General features: G+C 35.5%; 1 protein-coding gene across 2 annotated transcripts in view; it reads right to left on the reverse strand.

Moving 5' to 3' along the window:
* Window positions 1-14,479, reverse strand: part of LOC128547231 (uncharacterized) — a 94,431-nt gene extending 79,952 nt beyond the window's left edge. Inside the window, exons 1-3 of one of the 2 annotated variants that reach the window (XM_053519264.1) lie at window positions 14,174-14,477; window positions 6,558-7,143; window positions 4,306-4,458 (exon numbers count right to left, since the gene is read on the reverse strand). In XM_053519264.1, coding sequence (XP_053375239.1) covers window positions 4,306-4,458; window positions 6,558-7,109 — 705 coding nt within the window. In that variant the 5' untranslated portion in view covers window positions 7,110-7,143; window positions 14,174-14,477. Of the gene's footprint in view, window positions 1-4,305; window positions 4,459-6,557; window positions 7,144-14,173 lie in introns of both variants that reach the window. The other variant, XM_053519265.1, reaches the window with a different exon arrangement.
* Window positions 14,480-17,173: the final 2,694 nt, after the last annotated feature.

A 17,173-nucleotide genomic window follows, 5' to 3' on the forward strand; every position in this document is an offset into this window, starting at 1 on the left:
ACAAACCAAGTTTGATGAAGATCCATCGACTGGTTCATGACAAGAAGTCTTTTCAAGGTTTTTCTACTTTTAGTTCTAGTGACAAAGTTGCCCCTAATTGCGCAACTTGCGACAGGGCCTTACAATGATTCTACATGCTATGTTTGATGAAGATCCATCAAGCATGTTATAAGAAGTCGATAAAATGTATTTCTATTATATTGACTCTAGCCCATAATAACAGGAAAGGGATCTTATAATGATGCTACAGTCCAAGTTGATGAGAATCCATCCAGTGGTTCATGAGAACAAGTCGTTTAAAATTTGTTTTCTAACAACAAATTTGATAGGGAGCCTCGCCTGAATGCTACATATCAAATTTAGTGGTATTCCGACCACCAACAGTTTCAGAGAAGAAGATGTTTACGTAAAACTGTTGACAATTAACGCCAGATGCTGCCAGACTATCTAAATATACTAATAGCTCACTCCGAATGTTTGGTTGAGGTAAGCTAAAAAGGACAAAACTAACACGTAGCATCTTATTTGAGAAAAATAAAAAGCTGTTTCAGACAACTGTATAAAATATCACATTACGGAAGATAAATCAATTTGCTCTTGTAACATGTACTGCTGACAAAATGATAGGGATAATTGTCAGTAAAGTAGTAACTGTTGCTACTCGAATGATGACTATAAAGTGCATTATTATATTTACATGCTTTCCGCGTACCACGGATGATCAAAATGTGTAAACTACTTAATAAGTATGCAATGTTGTTCATGTTATATCCGGTATATAAGAACAATTAAAAGCAGCGACCTTTTCTGCTGTCAGCTGTACTAGTAACAATTGAATGACGTTATGTAAGTTATTTTATAACGATATTAATGAGCTATCGGCCCATGTGAAGTTTAGGTCTTAAATGCAATAAAATCAATATTCTAAGTATTATAACATTAATCTGAAATAAACAAAGTTGTCTTTAGGTCAATCAGTTTAGCTCCGATGTCAAAATATCTTAACAAGAACGCAACGAAAACACTAAATAAAGCGAAAAAATCGACAAAACACTTACAAACCTAGAATTACTGAAAATTGTTGACTGATATATTGCAAATGTTGTTATCTTCGTATGCATAACAATAATACATCAGTAAAGATATATTTTCTTATTACAACTGTTAGAAATGTTTAAACGAACTACATGAGAGGTGTTCAACTTAATTTTCAATTAACACAATACAAATATAGATACATCATATGTTAAATGATCTGTACTTCATATCAAAAAAATGTTCCATTTGAGATCTGTTACAGTCACAAGTAAATTCTGCATGTTGTGTTTATAGTTTTAAGGTCCAATTTCTTCGATGTTTCCTTAAGGTCAACTTTAAGTCCTATTAGAGTCTTTACAGTGCTTTTTAGCAGTCGTTTTTAAGGATACCCCATATAACATAGACCATATGAGATGCGTAAAGACTTTGGAACTATTCATCTTGAGTTATGAAACTGACTGTCCCAGACTGAAGATAGATCAATGTTTGTTCACACGCATGATTAGATAAGCTTTCTTTATGGAACAACAGCTATTAAGCAAAATCTTTTGGAAATAAGCATTGTCTGAAAAACAAGAGCTGTCGGAGGACAGCAACGCTCGACTATTCAACAGCCTTGTCAGCTGAATTAGTCAAAGGGGCATAATTTTGTAAAAATGCAAAGTAGAGTTATAGAATTGAATTGAATGTCAGCTAATTACAGTGAACAAGTGTTTGAAATTTCAATCCATTCTCGTTAGTGAGTACTGAGATACCGGTTTACATACAAAAACTTAACCAACAGTTGCTAAGTCGAAATAAATGGCATAAGTTTGTAGAAAGCAAAATAGAGTTAATATGCAACCTGTGCAATGTATGTCAGATTATCACAGTGAATAAGTGTGTGAAGTTTCAATCCAGTTACTGAGATACTAGCTTACATACAAAAACATAACCAAATTGGGACGCGGACGCGGACGCCGACGCATGGGCAAGTCCAACAGCTCTACCTATTCTGTTAATAGTCGAGTTAAAAATGTTAAAATGTTGAACATTTAGTCAACTTCAATTGACTTCATTCATCAAGTCTCAATATTAGACTTGCCTGTGACATTGCTCCAAAATCTTAGAACAAAACGGTTAGAAGATCCGAGAAAAACGTCTTACTTGGCTTACATCTATCTTTATGTCCGCAGATTGACTACAGAAAGCAGTTGTCACAATAACCAATAACCACAGCTGTGGCCGTACAAGGTCATTTTGTCATGTTTCCTAAATTCCAAAAATATTTTTCTGTAGCACCGTTACCCAATTGTTTGACAAATACTTGGCAATCAGCTTAAAGAAATGTTATATCCGAGCCCATTCACCATTTTTGTTAGGCTTATACATGAATGATTAGTAATCAAAGACCAAGCACTATGCTTTCTAATTTGTCATTTATTTTCTCAAGTACATCTCAGATTTTTTATCAGAGCATATGTGTTTGTGTTATATTGTAATGAGAATGCAGCATTATGCACAATTTAGAGATATTCGCACATACCTCTTCACAGTTAAAATGTCAAAGGGTTCAATCTTAAGTTTCAGACAAAAAGGTTTTTTAAAAGGTTTTTTCCTATATAACTCTTGTATTTACATGCAGCAGTTAAAATATTTTTAACGTGATTCAAGAATATATGTTTGTATAATTATCGTACTATCATAGCAGCGACATTAAATTCAAAGTCGCTTCGACTCCTTGATACGTCAGGTCAATTCTGCTGAGAATCTTACAATCTGACAAGGCCAATGCTAATTTCTGGGTTAACGTATTTGTCGTTTTGTATATTTTGGATTTGTTTTATATAGTAGGATTATATACAGAACATTTAACAGGACTTAGAAAATTCCATACTGAATTTTAACAAGAGGGCCATGATGGCCCTTTATTGCTCACCAGAGTTGATCTGGCCTACTGACCAAGATTTTGAGCCCATATGACCCAGTTTCGAACTTGTCCTAGAGATCATCAAGGCAAACATTCTGACCGATTCTCATGAGTTTCAAATTTAAACCGTAGACTCTAGAGTGTTAAAAGGTTTTCATTTGATTTGGCCTACTGACCTAGTTTTTGACTCCACATAACCCAGTTTCAATCTTGACCTAGAGATCATTTAGACAAACATTCTGGCCAAGTTTCATACAGACTGGGTCACAATTGTGGCCTCTAGAGTGTTAACAAGTTTTTCCTTTGATTTGACTTGGTGACCTAGTTTTGACCCCACATAAACCAGATTCGAACTTGACCTAGAGGTCATCATGACAAACATTCTGACCAATTCTCATGAGTTTTAAACTTAAACCGCGGATTCTCCAGTGCTAACAAGTTTTCCTTTGATCTAGGCTAGTGACATAGCTTTTGACTCAGTTTCGAACTTGACCTAGAAATCATCAAGACAAAGATTCTGACTAAGTTTCATAAAGATTGGGTCACAACTGTGACCTCTAGAGTGTTAACAGGCTTTTCCTTCGATTTGACCGAGTGACAAAATTTTTGACCCCACATGTCCCTGATTCAAACTTATCAAGACAAACATTCTGACTAATTCTCATGTGTTTCAAACATAAATTGTGGTCTCTAGAGTGTTAACACGACTGTCCTTTGATCTGGCCTAGTGACCTAGTTTTTAATCCACATGACCCAGATTCAAACTTGACCTAGAAATTATCAAGACAAATATCCTGACTAAGTTTCATAAAGATTGAGTCACAACTGTGGCCTCTACAGTGTTCACAACCATTTCCTTTGATTTGACCGTGTGACCAAGTTTTTGACTTCACATGACCCAGATTCGAACTTGGCCTAGAGATAAAAATGAACCGCATTCTGACCAAGTTTCACAAAGACTAAATCACAACTGTGGCTTCAAGAGTGTTCACAACTTTTCCTTTGATCTGGCTTCTGATATAGTTTTTGACCCCACATGACACAGTTTCAAACTTGACCTATAAATCATCAAGACAAACATCCTGACAAGGTTTCATAAATATTGGGTTACAACTGTGTCCTCTAGAGTATTCACAAGGCAAATGTTGACGGACGACAGACGACACATGACGCGCCATGGACGCAGAGGGACGCCGGACAATGACCGGTCACAACAGCTAACCTTGAGCACTTCGAGCTCTGGTAAGCGAAAAATGAATTAGACAAATAAAATGAGAGTAAAAGAGATTTGAGCTTAGTACTTTCATGCAAATAAGAAAGAAATGGTAAGAACTCCATTAGAAAACTATTTTACTTACGGCATTAAGTTTTTCTATTGCAGCATCTTTTGATTCCTCTCTGTATGACACCTTTGCGAGCACGTCAATCATTAAGTTGATATATTTATGTGCATCTTCCTCTTCTATTTCACATGAAGGTGAATGGAAAAGGTCGTTCCTTACCATAACAGCCTGTAAATACATAAAAGCCTGATTGCATTGTTTTATGTGGCAGATATGTGAGAAACTGATATAGTACTACAGATGCATTTTCCTGTGTATGAAAACTGTAATGTATGATATTTGTGATGGCTGTGAAAACACTTTTTCTAACTCAGATAACAAATTGAAAATACAGTTTTGATATATTTTACTTCATATACATTCTTTCCCTAAGTGTAGCTAATTTGTTGTTTTTTCATCTGGACAATTTGTCCACTTCCGACCCATTTTCATAGCACTTGGGTTCACAGTCCACAGCATACTTACAGCTATCATCAAACTTATCAATGTCATCATATCCTATTCCTATAAACAGTACAAAGACATGGACATGACCCCAGCAATTTCTAGCGTATTTGTTTAAATTGCCAATTTCTCACCTAAGTTCAACGGTGGAAATCTGTTAATTCCTTGTTACATTTTTTATGAAATATCAAAACTAGGATAACTACCAGGATCCTTTTCAGACCTGAATTTGTTTTAAACATGGCTCACATGCACATGAAGCAAAATCACACAAACAAAACCTAAATGTTGGACGAAAAACTTGAAATGACTAGAAAATGCTTTTGTATAAAGGTGCATGGTCTCGCCCAGTGCGAAGTAGAACTTGGCAAGAAGTCAATAGGGGACAGGAGCGAAAGTCAAAGAGACACTGTTAGTTGTCTGCAATTGGGTTCATCTACTGGACATGTCCAATCATCCCAAGAAGTTTCAACATTCTGGGCCTAGTAGTTCTCAAGTTATTGATTGGAAATTGATTACCATGTTTTGGACCCTGTGACCTTGACCTTTGGTTCAGTGACCCCAAAATCAATAGAGTCATCTACTCTGCATGTCCAATCATCTTATGAAGTTTCAACATGCTGGGTCAAGTGGTTCTCAAGTTATTAATGGGAAAGAGTTTTCCATGTTCAGGCCCCTGTGACCTTGACCTTTAACCAGGTGACCCAAAAAACCATAAGGGTCATTTACTCTGTAAGTCTTCCCATCCTATAAAATTTGAAGTTTCCGAGTCAAATGGTTCTCAGGGTATAGATCAGAAACTGTTTCCCATGTTATGGTCTCTGTGGCCTTGACCTTTCATCAAGTGACCCAAAAATCAATAGTGGTCATTCACTCTACATATCCAATCATCCTATGAAGGTTAAACATTCTGGCTCAAGGGGTTCTCAAGTTATTAATCAGCAACGGTTTTCCATGTTCAGGCACCTGTGACCTTGACCTTTGATCTAGTTACCCCAAAAATAATAAGGGTTAATCTACTCGGTAAACCTATCATCCTAAGTTTGAAGGTTCTAGATCAAATGGTTCTCCAGTTAATGATCGAAAATGAAGTGTGACAGATGGATAGCCCCTGTGACCTTAACCTTTAATGGAGTGACCCCAAAAACAATAAGGGGTTATCTAATCTATAAGTCTTATCATCCTATGACGTTTTAAGGTTCTAGGTTAAATGGTTATCAAATTACACGGATTTCCATGTTCTGACCCCTGTGACCTTGACTTTTAATAAAGTGACCCTAAAATCAATAGGGGTCATCTACTCTGCATATCCAATTATCATATGAAGTTTCAACATTTCGAGTCAAGTGGTTCTTAAGTAGTTATTGATCGGAAAAGTTTTCCATGTTCAGGCCCATGTGACCTTGACCTTTGATGGAATGACCCCAAAAACAATAAGGGTTGTCTACTCCAAAAGCTCTGCCAACCTTGAAGTTTTGAAGGTTCTAAGTCAAATGGTTCTCCAGTTGTTGATCGCAAATTAAGTGTGACGGACAGATTGACAGGGCAAAAACAATATGTCTCCCCAATTTGGAGGAAACATAATAAATGGAATTCGCCTTAAAATGATCTTGAATTGCGTGAAAGCTGTAGAAAGACGGACAGCATTTTTAACTAGAAAGTATTCATATTTATTGATCAACCTGCTAATCATTTTGGTCTAATACCTTTATGTTTTTAAGTCACATGGTTTGGAAACAAATATGTAATTTAGCTTAATAAAATAACCCGGCAGTTTGTTCAAATTACGTTTTCTTTTATCATACCTGTATATTAAATATTACCTTAGAGAAAGCGTCATTGTGATCATTGTCATCATTGTCATTAATGTTGCATTCAAGATGATTAAGAAAGGCTTTGTTGTTTATGATGACTGATAATAAACCAGAACAATCAAACTCCGCTGCGCATTTCCGACCAGCATATCCTGTTGTTTTAATAAAGCAAGTGGCAACCGCCCATGGATCCGTGTACCATTTTTTAAGATTGGTATTTTTCCAATTTGGTGATGGAGGGGTCGATCCATGATTCTTGATGATTTCGTCATAAATAATGCTGCATGTCTCCTTGGGACATTTTCTAAGAACTTGGTTTGATTTGTTTACTTTCAGGCAGTTGCACTTTATTTGTCCTAAAGGACACCTTTTCTCATTGGTTTCGATTGTACAACTATGAGCAGGTATAAGGGTTTCTATGTCACATTGAGTACAAGCTTCAGGACATTTTTCAATTAATCTTGCATGCTGCTGGTTTACTACATAATCACAAAAGCATTCCAGTCCTTGCTTGAGATAGTGCAGGCCTTTAACTGCGGACACCCAGTGTGAGTTAACCATCGCACTTCTGATGAATATTGTTAGCCCTTTTTACCTAAAACCGAAACAAAACTTAATATTAGAAAATCATTTGAACTGAAAAAAGTATGCTGAAAGTCATGCCCTTCTTATTTATCTGTCTCTTCAGTGTGAGGCCATCAAGAAACAAAAGGAAACAAGTACAGATCATAGTGCTTCATTTTTGAGAAACTGACGTTCTAAATTATAGCGATATATAAAACACTATTATCAAGTCATTGCTACTCAAAACAGTATGTGCTAAACCTCCAATACATTTGAATTGATATCGTTGTAATAATTTACATTTTAAAAGAAGAAATAAAACAAGAGCTGTCTCCATAGGATGACACATGCCCCCGATGGCACTTTGAATGAATAGATATGGCCGATGTTAGAGTTTAGGACCTTTGACCTACGGACCTGGGTCTTGCGCGCGACACGTCGTCTTACAGTGGTACACATTCATGCCCAATAATTTTAAAATCCATGCATGAATGACAAAGATATGGACCGGACACGCCCATCAATGCACTATCATGAAATATGACCTTTAACGTCTAAGTGTGACCTTGAGCTTTGAGCTATAGACCTGGGTCTTGCGCGCGACACGTCGTCTTACTGTGGTACACATTCATGCCAAGTTATTTGAAAATCCATCCATGGATGACAAAGATATGGACCGGACATGAATGCACTATCATGAAAAATGACCTTTAACGTCTAAGTGTGACCTTGACCTTTGAGCTACGAACCTGGGTCTTGCGCGCCACACGTCGTCTTACTGTGGTACACATTCATGCCAAGTTATTTGAAAATCCATCCATGGATGACAAAGATATGGACCGGACACGAATGCACTATCATGAAAAATGACCTTTAACGTCTAAGTGTGACCTTGACCTTTGAGCTACGAACCTGGGTCTTGCGCGCGACACGTCGTCTTACTGTGGTACACATTCATGCCAAGTTATTTGAAAATCCATCCATCGATGACAAAGATATGGACCGTACACGAAAATTGCGGACAAACCGACAGACGGTTCAAAAACCATATGCCTCCCTTCGGGGGCATAAAAAACTATATCAGTGAAAACATAATTAATTCAAGTGCATAGAAGTAAATAACACTCAGATATAATGTTTATTAATGTATGAGATACAATCTAACTTGGTGACAATTGCCTAATTCAAGCAATTGTCTGCACATGAAGTAGGCTGACCACATCACAAATAAACTATGGCACAGACTGCACACGCATACACATTCATAAAATGATGAACTTGGTTAACAGTGATAAAATCAAGAGGATGTAGCTCCCAAAATACACACAGTACAAACTTGATGAAGATTTCCTTTATTATGTAGAGAAATGTATGCGCTAGAATGTTGATATTGAGAGTCATTTGGATAAATCACGGCACATTATAATTTTGACCGCCAGATCAGATCTTACGAGTGTGAAACTATTATATACATGACTCATAAAACGTCGGTCCATTAGTCTATGCTAGGACTGGTCTATATTCAATGCATGTTTACCAGGCTAATAAGTCAAAAAATAAAATAAAAAGCTGTGAACATTACTTTCTGATTTATTAATGACAAGTATGGATATAGGAGGGTGACGGGGTTTGCAATGATCTAGACCAAATACACCTTTATAAGAAGTTAGGGTAAAATTACGTGACACATTGTAATATACTTTGCTCCTAGAGACATGTAAATAAGTACTATCCTGTTTTTATCACACAAAGAGGACTTTGTTGTAAATTTAACTGTTTGCAGCCTTTTAAGGAGGTAGGTTACCATAATATTTGTGTGTTTGTAGATCAATTATTCTGGAAAAAAATCATGAACCTGTCTCCGAACTGATGCTTAATAGTTTAATGATGCAGAAATAATGATTATAAAAGGGACGGAAAGGCTTCAAAACATTGTTGCCTTAAAATGACGTCATTATCGTCAAGATGTTTAGTGTTAATTACCTCGCAAAACTGAAAGCTTTAATTTTGAAAGTACGTAATTAAGTGCATTTTCTTTATTTGAACTTTTTTCAAACAGTCATTATTTGATAAAATATTTTACCAGTCTTTTGCTCTGAACAATGATCAATATTTTGCTTCTTTTATGTAGTTATATTGAATGTTATGCGGAATGTAAGAAAATTGATGATGGTAACTGATGTTATTGGGGATACAGTTGGGTGAAAGGTTATTTCAAATACAAATTAGACAGTTTTGATTTGTAATACCTATTTTGTTAGTTTTCATTGATAATTTGTTACTTATATATTAAATCTAAGCTCTAAAATTAGAAAATTGTGGTTTCTTGAATTAAACTTTACCACGGAAACGAAACCCGTGACCTATATATCTAAATGTAAAATTCAAAAGCGTTGACACAGGTCTATTGAAGGAACAAAACTTCGTCTTTTTATTTGCATTTTTAAACATCTCTGTTGCCATGGTTACTTTCAACTTTATGAAAAATAGGGTACCATGTAAAGTGCTTGGTATTTTGCTAATAATACAACCCAAATATTCTACGTTGGTCATTAACAGAATGGCACTGAAGCCGTCAAAAAACCCGTTTTCATACATAGTTGTATAAAAATGAGAGAAAATGCTTTATTATGGAAACACGAATATAGTTTTCAATACTTGAGAAATATAGTTTCAAACAAGAATTGTATCTATAGGGCATAGATGCCCTCACAAAGTGTGCAATTCTTTCGATATCGAAAAAAACAAAAGGGCCACAACTGCGTTAAAAGTATTCAAAAAATAAATCCTTCCTGTATGGCTATCTGCACATTAAGCTTGTCCATCTGTAAATGTTAGAAGGCTGATAGTGTGGGAGGAGTTGGACACACAAGACTTTTCTTTATATTCAATAAAGCAAAAACTATCAAAGGGTCATAACTGCCGTAAAATGTTATAGAAATAATTCCTTCATTTATAGTCATCTATGAATGTCTGAAGCAAATCAGGCTAACAGTATGGGAGGTGTTCGACACACAAGGCTTTTTTTTCTTTATATTCTATAACGCAAAACTATTAAAGGGTCATAACTGTTGTAAAAAACTCATGGAATGAATTATTTCCTTAATGGTCGGCTGCACATCTAGCTCGTTCATCTTTGAAAGTTTGAAGCAAATCAGGCTTATAGTGTGGGAAGACTTGGACACACATTGTCAAGATTTCGGGACGTATGAACTGACGAACGGATATACGGACAGCAACAACGCTATATTTCCCCCACACTGTACAATATTTTACATTCAAATGTCCATCTTGTATACTTTGATTTTGTTATTACATAGTCAGTCTACCTTAGTATAAGAACAAATAATAGGAGATAAAATTTGAAATAGTTCTCAACCACTAGCAGTTATGCTGAGGTTTTCCCATCTGCGGTCACTTGATGTAAGTACGAGCTATCGATAACTTGACTGTTACTATTGCACTGACTATACGTCGAAAATGCCAACAGAAATATGCGCATGGGGGCAATGTAAAACTGACGAAAGATACCAATACACACCTCACATGTCAGGAGTGACGTTTTCACCATTTCAAAAGCTAAAAACTAACCTTGAATGATGCAGACTCTGGATCAAGTTATGTGGACGGCCATTCGTTATTGCTTATACAGACCTGTTTGACAAAATGAGTAATGTGAACGTCTATATTATTTTGGTCTTCAAGACTTACTGATTTTGATATATTTACTCCTCCGCTTTTTAAATTATCTATGAACCTCCTTGATATTTGTTACAATATATATTCGGCACTAAACTGGTCAACTATACCCTATTCCAGCCAGCTCTTTTGAAAAACCAACACCAACAAGTGGAAAGTACCCAGCAGAATTAACTATGAATCTAAACATCGTTTACTGACTACTAACACTTCTGAATATGTCCAGAGCCTACTGTTCTTTTAAGATGTTAAAAACATTCCTCTACAAAATTTTGTCAGTCTCCTTGATAATTGTGAAAACTGTAAAAAAGACAGCTTTGAAAAGGGTGAACCTTAGGTGTAATAACATGCCTCATAAGTCAGTCCAAACATGCTTACAATCCATTCTTTAAAATACTCTGAGTAGTAATAAACTATGTTTTCATTACACCGGTGCCAACTGTTGAGCTTTTAAATTAGCTATTTGAAGCGATTCAGTCCGCTGCTCGAAACATAAAATTATGGGATGTTCACAGGCTACATCTCATTTTTCTGGTACGAAGGATGGCAGAAAGAGGAACACAATCATTTTGAGGAAATGATATAACGTCTAATGAAAATTTGCAATGGATATATGTGTGTTCGGGTTGAAGGTCTTTTTCATATATTTTTTTCAGTCATATAAACGACGGTGACTACTTGAAGCATTCAGCATAATGCCCAGTTTTATATTGCTGCCTTACTTGAACATCACGCCATAGACACACGACATACCCCACCCAGTCACATTAGATTGACACCGGGCTGACCAGTCCTAGTATTATCCTCTTAATGCTGAGCGCCAAGCGTGGAAGCTACTTGCACTAATTTTTACGTCTTTGATATGATGCGGCCAGGGATCGAACCCACGACCTCCCGTACTCGAAGCTGGCGCACTCCCACTAGGCTACCTAGGCGGTCGCAACGGATATGGTTCACAGCACTTATCATAAATGTTTAATGTTTTGGCAAAGTCATACAACTCGATATACTTTATTTGAATTCAAAATGATTTTATAGTTTTTAAATCCAACAAGTACATTTAAATTTTATTAGAAATATAGATGGAAAGAAAGAGGTAAGTGGTAAAAAGGGCACAAGGGGAGGAGGTTTCAGGGGGGAAGCAGAACAAGGATGCCAGACATCGAAAAACAGCAGACATTGGAGAACACAGAAAACACTATAAAACAAATGAAAAGAATTTATTGCGATCCTTTTACATAAATAACGCTATTATAATATATACTTCAGCCAGCTTGAAAGCTAATCATGTCCATAAGTATCTACTTTGTGTGTACATACTATTTGATAAATCCTATGACACCGGACATGGCAATTGACATTGTAAGCCTGTATCATATTAAATTTCCTGTTATTGTATTGTTAGGGAAAGTTGTACATGTAGATTGTTTGTTTTGGTACATAGTGAGAAACTCCAGTTTGAGTCACAAGTGATTTAACCAAACGGTTTACTATAGAGTAAAATATTAAATTTGAGATCGTAATATTTCGGTTTCAAGTTAGCATATTGAGAGAAAGACTGTCATGCCTGGTTCAGGTTATTTTGAAAGTGAAAAGAAACATGAAAAGCGATCTTGTTAAAGCGCTGCTTGCAAGACTGTTAACTTACGCTCAGTGAAAAAACTATAGCTTTAATATAAAAATGATTGCAGTGAAGCAAGTAAAAAAAAACATCATCTCCAATTAGGTTTCTCTCACACGAATTACATGTTCTTTGTTCTATATCAATGTTAAGAAATGTGCCATTTCCTATTGGTAACTTATGATTCAGATATCTAAATTTGCATAGTGTGACTGCAAGATAAAAAGGCGAAAGTGTGTAGTAATTCTCAAATGCAAAGTCATTCCTCTTCAAATTTGCACAAATTGATATATGATTCCAATACTAATAATATAATCTAGAAAACACAGAGTGGGATTTATGTTCTAACCTAAAATCAGACATACAAAGATGGTTCATTATTATCTCTAACATAATCTATCCAACTGAACTTTTCATTCTGAGTGACAAATAATACTAACATGTTCTGTGAAAGCTGTAACTAATTTTATCTTCCTTAGGAATGACTAGAATTTTGTTCCAGAAATTCAACACTCTACCCTTAATACTAGTAGAATGTGAAGTAATACCAAGGTCAGCACCTTCATGCATGAACGGATTTTGATGTAACTTGGCACAAATGTTCAATATCATAAGACAGAGTGTCATGCGCAAGTACCAATCACTAGGTCTAAGGTCAAGGTCATACTTTAAAAATGACGTCCGGAACATTTCTTCTTCATGCATGAAGGGATTTTGATGTTGCTGTGCACATATGTCAACCACTATGAGACAGAATGTCATGCGCAAGAACCAGGTTCCTAGGTCTGAGGTAACGGTCACACTTAGAGGCCAAATATCAGATACAAGAATAATCCAAGAATTACTTTGTCCGGAGCATTTCTTCGTCATGCATGGAGGGATTTTGATGTTACTTGGCACAATATTTGCCACCACACTTAGAGGTCAAAGGTCAAATTTTAAAATGACCTTGTCCGAACCATATCTTCTTCATGCATAGAAAAATTGTGATGTAACTTGGCACAAATGTTCACCTTCATGGGGCCCCCTTGTTTGCAGATTTACTTCCCTTTGTTATTATGATAAACACTTTATATTTTGACTTTTTATTACTGTCCGTAGGGAACAATTGAGAGCACTTTTCTTTGGTACAATATGCATGTTAGATCCAGTTTTAGTTGTATTTTGATCTCTTCTTTGTAAGGAGTTTTGTGTGGACTTTGAGTATGTAGATTTTTTTTTTTAAATACAACATTTTTTAGGATTAGTTTCCCTTCGTTGTTACCATTAATAACTTCTCTTACATCTTTTTTATAATTGGCCAAAAAAAATCCAAATGCAAATACAGGTGCCAGAGTTAAGTAATTTGCTATGGTGGGCGTATATTTTGACATTCTGGCACTCTTTTTTATAGATAGTTACGGTCTCATCTCTGCAAATAAATACAATTGATATTTATGTATTCTCATTGTGTACCGAACCCCTTGACAGCCCTATACAGGTTGTTTAGAGATCCAGTTACCAGACCCTTAGCCACTGCCTATGTACTAACCCAGATACTTACAGATGTAATATAGGAAAAAATAGGATAATAAATGTTAAGGTTGGTCTCATCAAAACCAAAATGTGTGTGATATCAAATGCAGAGCTTTTATTATGTTACACGGTCATTGTTAAAAAACAGCTTCTACATTTCTACATAGCTGAATCAAAGCAATATACTCTGTAAATATTTAATCACAAACTGAATGAAATAACATACCGTTTTGAACACTATTAAAGAATATCAGATTTCCACTATGATACAACGGCGATTAAATCCTGTTTCAATGAATATCCAGCGCACATATGAGTTGATTATTTCCAGTTTATTATTACCGGTACAGTCAAGTGAGGGATTCCGGATCACTAATGACTTGACGAAGTCCGTTTTAATTCAAGTACCGCAAGTGAACGTAATTAAAACATAGTTTTTAAAACACATACTTGACTAAACCAAGCTAGATCTTGTGCATTAAATGTTGGAGTTCCGGTTCATTTGAAGGTGTTTTGAATCACAAGATACAGCCAATCACGATAGTCACTCTTCAATGTCAAGGTCGGGGTCGTCTAAAAATTAGTTTTTAATTTTATACAGATGACAAGCAAACATGTACACCGTAATATTTTGGTACAGAGTCTGTCAGTAACATAGCAGGCAAAATTTTAGTTATTTTTAATTTAACTTTTTATTGTTAATATCTAATACCAAACAAAACAGTCTAAGGAATCTTGGCCAGATCCACAAAATATCTGTGGTTTGCTGCCCAGCATGTTATCTCATTATCACTGACAAGCTAACTGACCACAGTGAATTATGGCTCAACACTGAAGGCTGATATGGCACTGAACATCTGGGTAAATTGTATTCTAACATTAAATTTCTATGTTTCTTCTTGATCAAAATTTATACAAATAAATTTTTAAATAGACCATTGATTCTGCAGTTGAATATAAAAATATTGATAAAGAAATATATGTGTTACTGACTGACTAAATTTAATTTTTTTGTATCATTTTTACTTATATCTACTGTGTTCTAAAACACATCAAAATCCGCTGTTTTTTTTCGATTGTAGAAGCGTAGTAGAAGCGTAAAAATGTTGAGGTCAGGTTATTAAATTTAATGTCTACCAGGAGACTGAAAAACACCTAATTGGCTCCTTTTTTTATATGTTGACATAAGAGTTTCCTTAAGATGTTATATATGACTTTTAAGACATGTATACACTTTCTATTATTACGCCTATTCAGATGTATTTAAAATCAATATATATTGTTGCAGAGAGTCTGTTATGTAATAGAAAGAGTCTCCGATTGTTAGCAATTTTTTTTTATATATAATTAGGTTAACATTTAGAGTTTGGAATTAAAATAAAACAATACTTAAAATGATAATATAGATTTTAAGAAATCATTTATTATTTTTCCAGCAATACTTGTACTTAGAAAAGAAATCTTCAAAAGTTAATAAACATGATATAAAATGTGTGTCTCATTTGTTGCTATACTGATGAATAAATTATGCCCATAGGTCAGCTTTATCATTGTTTAGCTTCTGGAGTGTGCCTGTCATTCTTATCAGCCCCACTCTATCATTAGGATTGCTGACCACCAGCTAGCTGGTCATGGGATATTAGATCAAAGGGCCTGTAGAGTAATTATAACTGTGTTCATGCTGAGGTGTTACTGCTCAGCTCTGAGCAGTTTCTGACCAAGATTCCTCTGACTGAAAATATTAAATGAGATCTTGGTCAATAAAATATTTATAGTCCCCGCCTACTAGGTGAAATCATTCACCCCTCTCCCCGCCCCACTCCAAGGGATTTTTTCAGACTATCATATAATTGTAATATAATTAGTTTGGCATGTAAATTTGCTTGTTTGCCATTTTTAAAATTGAGATTAAAGACGTGCTCAATTTTAGACAATTACCCCTAATTTACTTAAATTCAAAATAAATGGGGGTAACTCAAATTTTCAAACACTGGGTTTTTATAATAATGAATTTAATTTTTGTTTAAATACATCAATTGACAGCATATGCATTTAGTTACAAATTGGCAACGTCATTGATGTTCAAATTTACTCGATAACGCCAAATGACGTCATTATGACGTCAGGCTCGCGAAATTGCGCAGAATGAGCAGAAAATTGATTTTATTGAGATTGTACGAAAATGGGACTACAAAATATGTATTTGTTAGATTTTTTGTTTTCATGTTTCTTCATTTTTCATGTGCGTGAACTTAGCCAGAGCAGCCAGAGTAGCCAGAGTTCAGCCAGAGTAGCCAGAGTTCATCCAGAGTAGCCAGGACTCTAGTTACTCTTGCTGGCCAGGGTAGCCAGAGTTCAGCCAGAGTAGCCAGAGTTCAGCAGAGTAGCTAGAACTCTGGTTACTCTGGCAGGCCAGAGTAGCCAGAGTCCAGCCAGAGTAGACAGAGTTTCAAAGATTGTAACATGCTCTGGCTACTCTGGTCAGCCAGAGTAGCCAAAGTAACCAGGAATTTATTTGCTCTGGTTACTCTGGCTAGCCATAATAATGCTTAGGTATGTTTTATTTTTATATAAATTATAATTATACAAACTAGCCTACAAGGTATGTGGCAGTATATATCAGCATTGATATTTGATATTACAGCCCACATCTAATTTATTTTGAACTGGTAGGCGTCCAGGATTTTGGACGTTTTCGATCCACTTCTTTTGAAAATATTTTGAAAAATATTAAATTGACAACTTAGATACATAAGTAAATACTAGTAATCTACCAATAAGCCACACAGAATTTTGATATTCCTTCAAATTTCTTCAAAAATGACTTTAGTTTCAACGTACCTCAAATCGGGTTGTACAGTTTTCTATATGCTTATACAGATCATTTCCAAATTCATTGTTCTCAAGACTCTAAATGTAAAAATAAAAAGTCGTAAAACATTGCGAGTAGGGATATTCAAGGCTATACTATACACACATGCTAGTCATATGCCTGTGTCATGTAAAAAAGGTATTTTCAATACAAGTTCTTCTATCATTTAACAAATTATATAGGTTCTGGCTTATTATTTATTTTACCCCATCTAGCAGAAAAGATATCATATCATTCGCACGCACTACCATAAGGTTTCCGAAGGGTTTTTGTTGCACCCCACCGCTGATTTCAGCCTCCCACGAAGGGTAGATACGACGAAGCGACACCCATTCATCCTGAATCTTCAGTATT

The sequence above is a fragment of the Mercenaria mercenaria genome, chromosome 12 (genome assembly GCF_021730395.1).
Source record: "Mercenaria mercenaria strain notata chromosome 12, MADL_Memer_1, whole genome shotgun sequence".
NCBI lineage: Eukaryota > Metazoa > Mollusca > Bivalvia > Venerida > Veneridae > Mercenaria > Mercenaria mercenaria.